The sequence below is a fragment of the Aplysia californica genome, unplaced genomic scaffold (genome assembly GCF_000002075.1).
Source record: "Aplysia californica isolate F4 #8 unplaced genomic scaffold, AplCal3.0 scaffold00020, whole genome shotgun sequence".
NCBI lineage: Eukaryota > Metazoa > Mollusca > Gastropoda > Aplysiida > Aplysiidae > Aplysia > Aplysia californica.
Genome location: NW_004797290.1, coordinates 1,410,971 through 1,413,101, shown reverse-complemented (window position 1 = coordinate 1,413,101; position 2,131 = coordinate 1,410,971). Strand labels below are relative to the sequence as shown.

Here is a 2,131-nt window from a genome sequence, read left to right as displayed (position 1 = left end):
GGGCTAGAGGGAGAATGAAAATGGAGGGAGGGAGAACGAGAGAGAAAGAGAGGGGAAAAGGGTGGGGGGGGAGAGAGAAAGTGGAATAAGGATTGGAGTTAAGATAACGAGAGAGGGAGGGAAAATATACTGAAAGTTTATAACAAAATCAGTCAGTCACTCAATACCAAAAGCCACGATGATGAAGCCCAATGTTCTTTACCTTCAGAATTAATCTATATTTTCCTTGACGCTGCTTTGACTGCGCCCTTGTTGGGCTGACATAGGAACTTGTGATAACCGGGAAAATTTGCAGCACTGACCAATACAAACACAAAATATTGTAATATCTTACAATATTTTGTGATGATCAGGAGGATTTGCAGCACTGACCAGTACAAATAAGAATGTCGTACATTCTGTGAGGACTGAGGACCATAGGAGGGTTTGCAGCACTGGCCAAGACAAACAACGATGTGTCTCCGTGTCGTTATATCTTCAACTAATATAGTTAATGGAGATCTGGCACTACCGTCGCAGAGTCACACTTCTCTACAAAAATGCAAATGCTCTTTCTGTTTTCCTGCTTTTTTTCCTCAGCACTAAATGACCACTTTTTGAGCCGAAATTCTTCTTTCTTGAAACTCAAACAAGCAAACAAACTCAACTGATTAAACACAAACAATCAGGGATTTCAACACTCCTCCCCACACGTCACTTTGAAGAAAAAAAAGAAGAGAGAAGACAAAAAAGGAGAGGATAGGAAAAAAATAATAACCAGAAACAACCGCCGTTAGTTTTCGCCCGGATCGTGACTGGGTTGAGCGGGTAAAGAGCGAGGGCTAGGCCCGTCAGTATACCCCGACTCAGGAGACAGTGTGAACGTGCTCTGGGCAGCGAACGGGTGGGAGGGAGGCAGTGCGGATATTGAACATTATTATCTCCCAGCGCCGTTGGCAAACTGGACATTTTCTCGACGTCATTGGGTGGAGCACAGTGTGAGGCGAGATACATATATAATATGATGTGTAATATGAGACAAGTTTGCGTATTACGTAGTTTTTTTTGTCGGTTTTTGTTTTTTTAGCGTTTGTTCAGTGAGTTCACACGTTCTTTTATTCAGGGAACTTGTGGATTGAGCTCTTCAGGGATTACTACAGATCAGTTTGGCGGATTCGGAGGAGTTTTAAAGACGTTTGAAAGCCATACTGGCGTAGATTTCTTTTTTTTATATACTTTCATTTAATTTGCGAAATAATTCAAATTTTGTTTTAAATTTAAAACTGTAAAGACTGACAAAAAAATGCGACTTAGAAAGTATTGCATGTTATAAATAAAATGCAATGTAAGCTTAGACCTCGGCCAGGCTTACATTCAGGCATATTGACATCTTGACACGAACACAGACTGGCCAAATCAGACCTGTGAACAAGCTGCTACAGCTTGTTATTTCAATCCGTCAACACACTCTTGCGCTATACTAGCACATAGAGGGATCACAAACTCAATAGAGAGAATACATTAACGCATATTCAACAGTCTGCAATAACACACAAAAAAGAATTATCAAATATATTAATATTAAAAGTATGCTTTCCACACTCACTAACAGAAAAAAGTTTGTGCACTGTCACTTAACGAAAACACAGAAAAGAAGACAATTCAGACAGAAATTTGAGCAGCAGAAAAAGAGTGCGATGTTCACGGCTTTAAAAGATTCTAAAAGATGCCAAGAAGCGAACGTAAAAAAAACCCCAACAACCCCAGTGTTCTCGGAAATCCGAAATAGAGTGTGAATGAGACCTGAGAGTAGTGACTAATTACAGAGATGCAAGGAGTGGAGTTTTTAAGTTACGCAAAATTCCATCTGATCTAGAATCTCTACCTGAGTGGACCCCAAACACAGTGGTGACGTTCGAAGGATAAACAATTATTGCACCATGAACGCCGTCAGTGTTCTACTGATACTGCTGCTCATTCTGCGCTGTCCAGCCTCGCTCGCTCATCAGTACCCGCGGTACAGTCCACACAGAGAAATAGGTGAATACTGCTTTACACGGAATCCGACTGTTTTTGGGAGTTTTTTGTGTGTTGTTGTTGGCTGTTGTTGCTTTTTTTTCGTTTAGAAGGTTTTAAAGAAATGGCTTTGTTG

At 40.7% G+C, this 2,131-nt stretch overlaps 1 protein-coding gene across 1 annotated transcript in view; it reads left to right on the top strand.

Annotated features, from left to right (window-relative positions):
- Positions 1–1,655: 1,655 nt before the first annotated feature.
- LOC101857921 (neuronal acetylcholine receptor subunit alpha-10-like) overlaps positions 1,656–2,131 on the top strand; it is a gene marked incomplete in the record, with an annotated part of 130,039 nt that continues 129,563 nt past the window's right edge. The window contains 1 exon segment of the mRNA NM_001310494.1: positions 1,656–2,018. Within this exon segment, the coding sequence (NP_001297423.1) occupies positions 1,920–2,018 (99 nt within the window).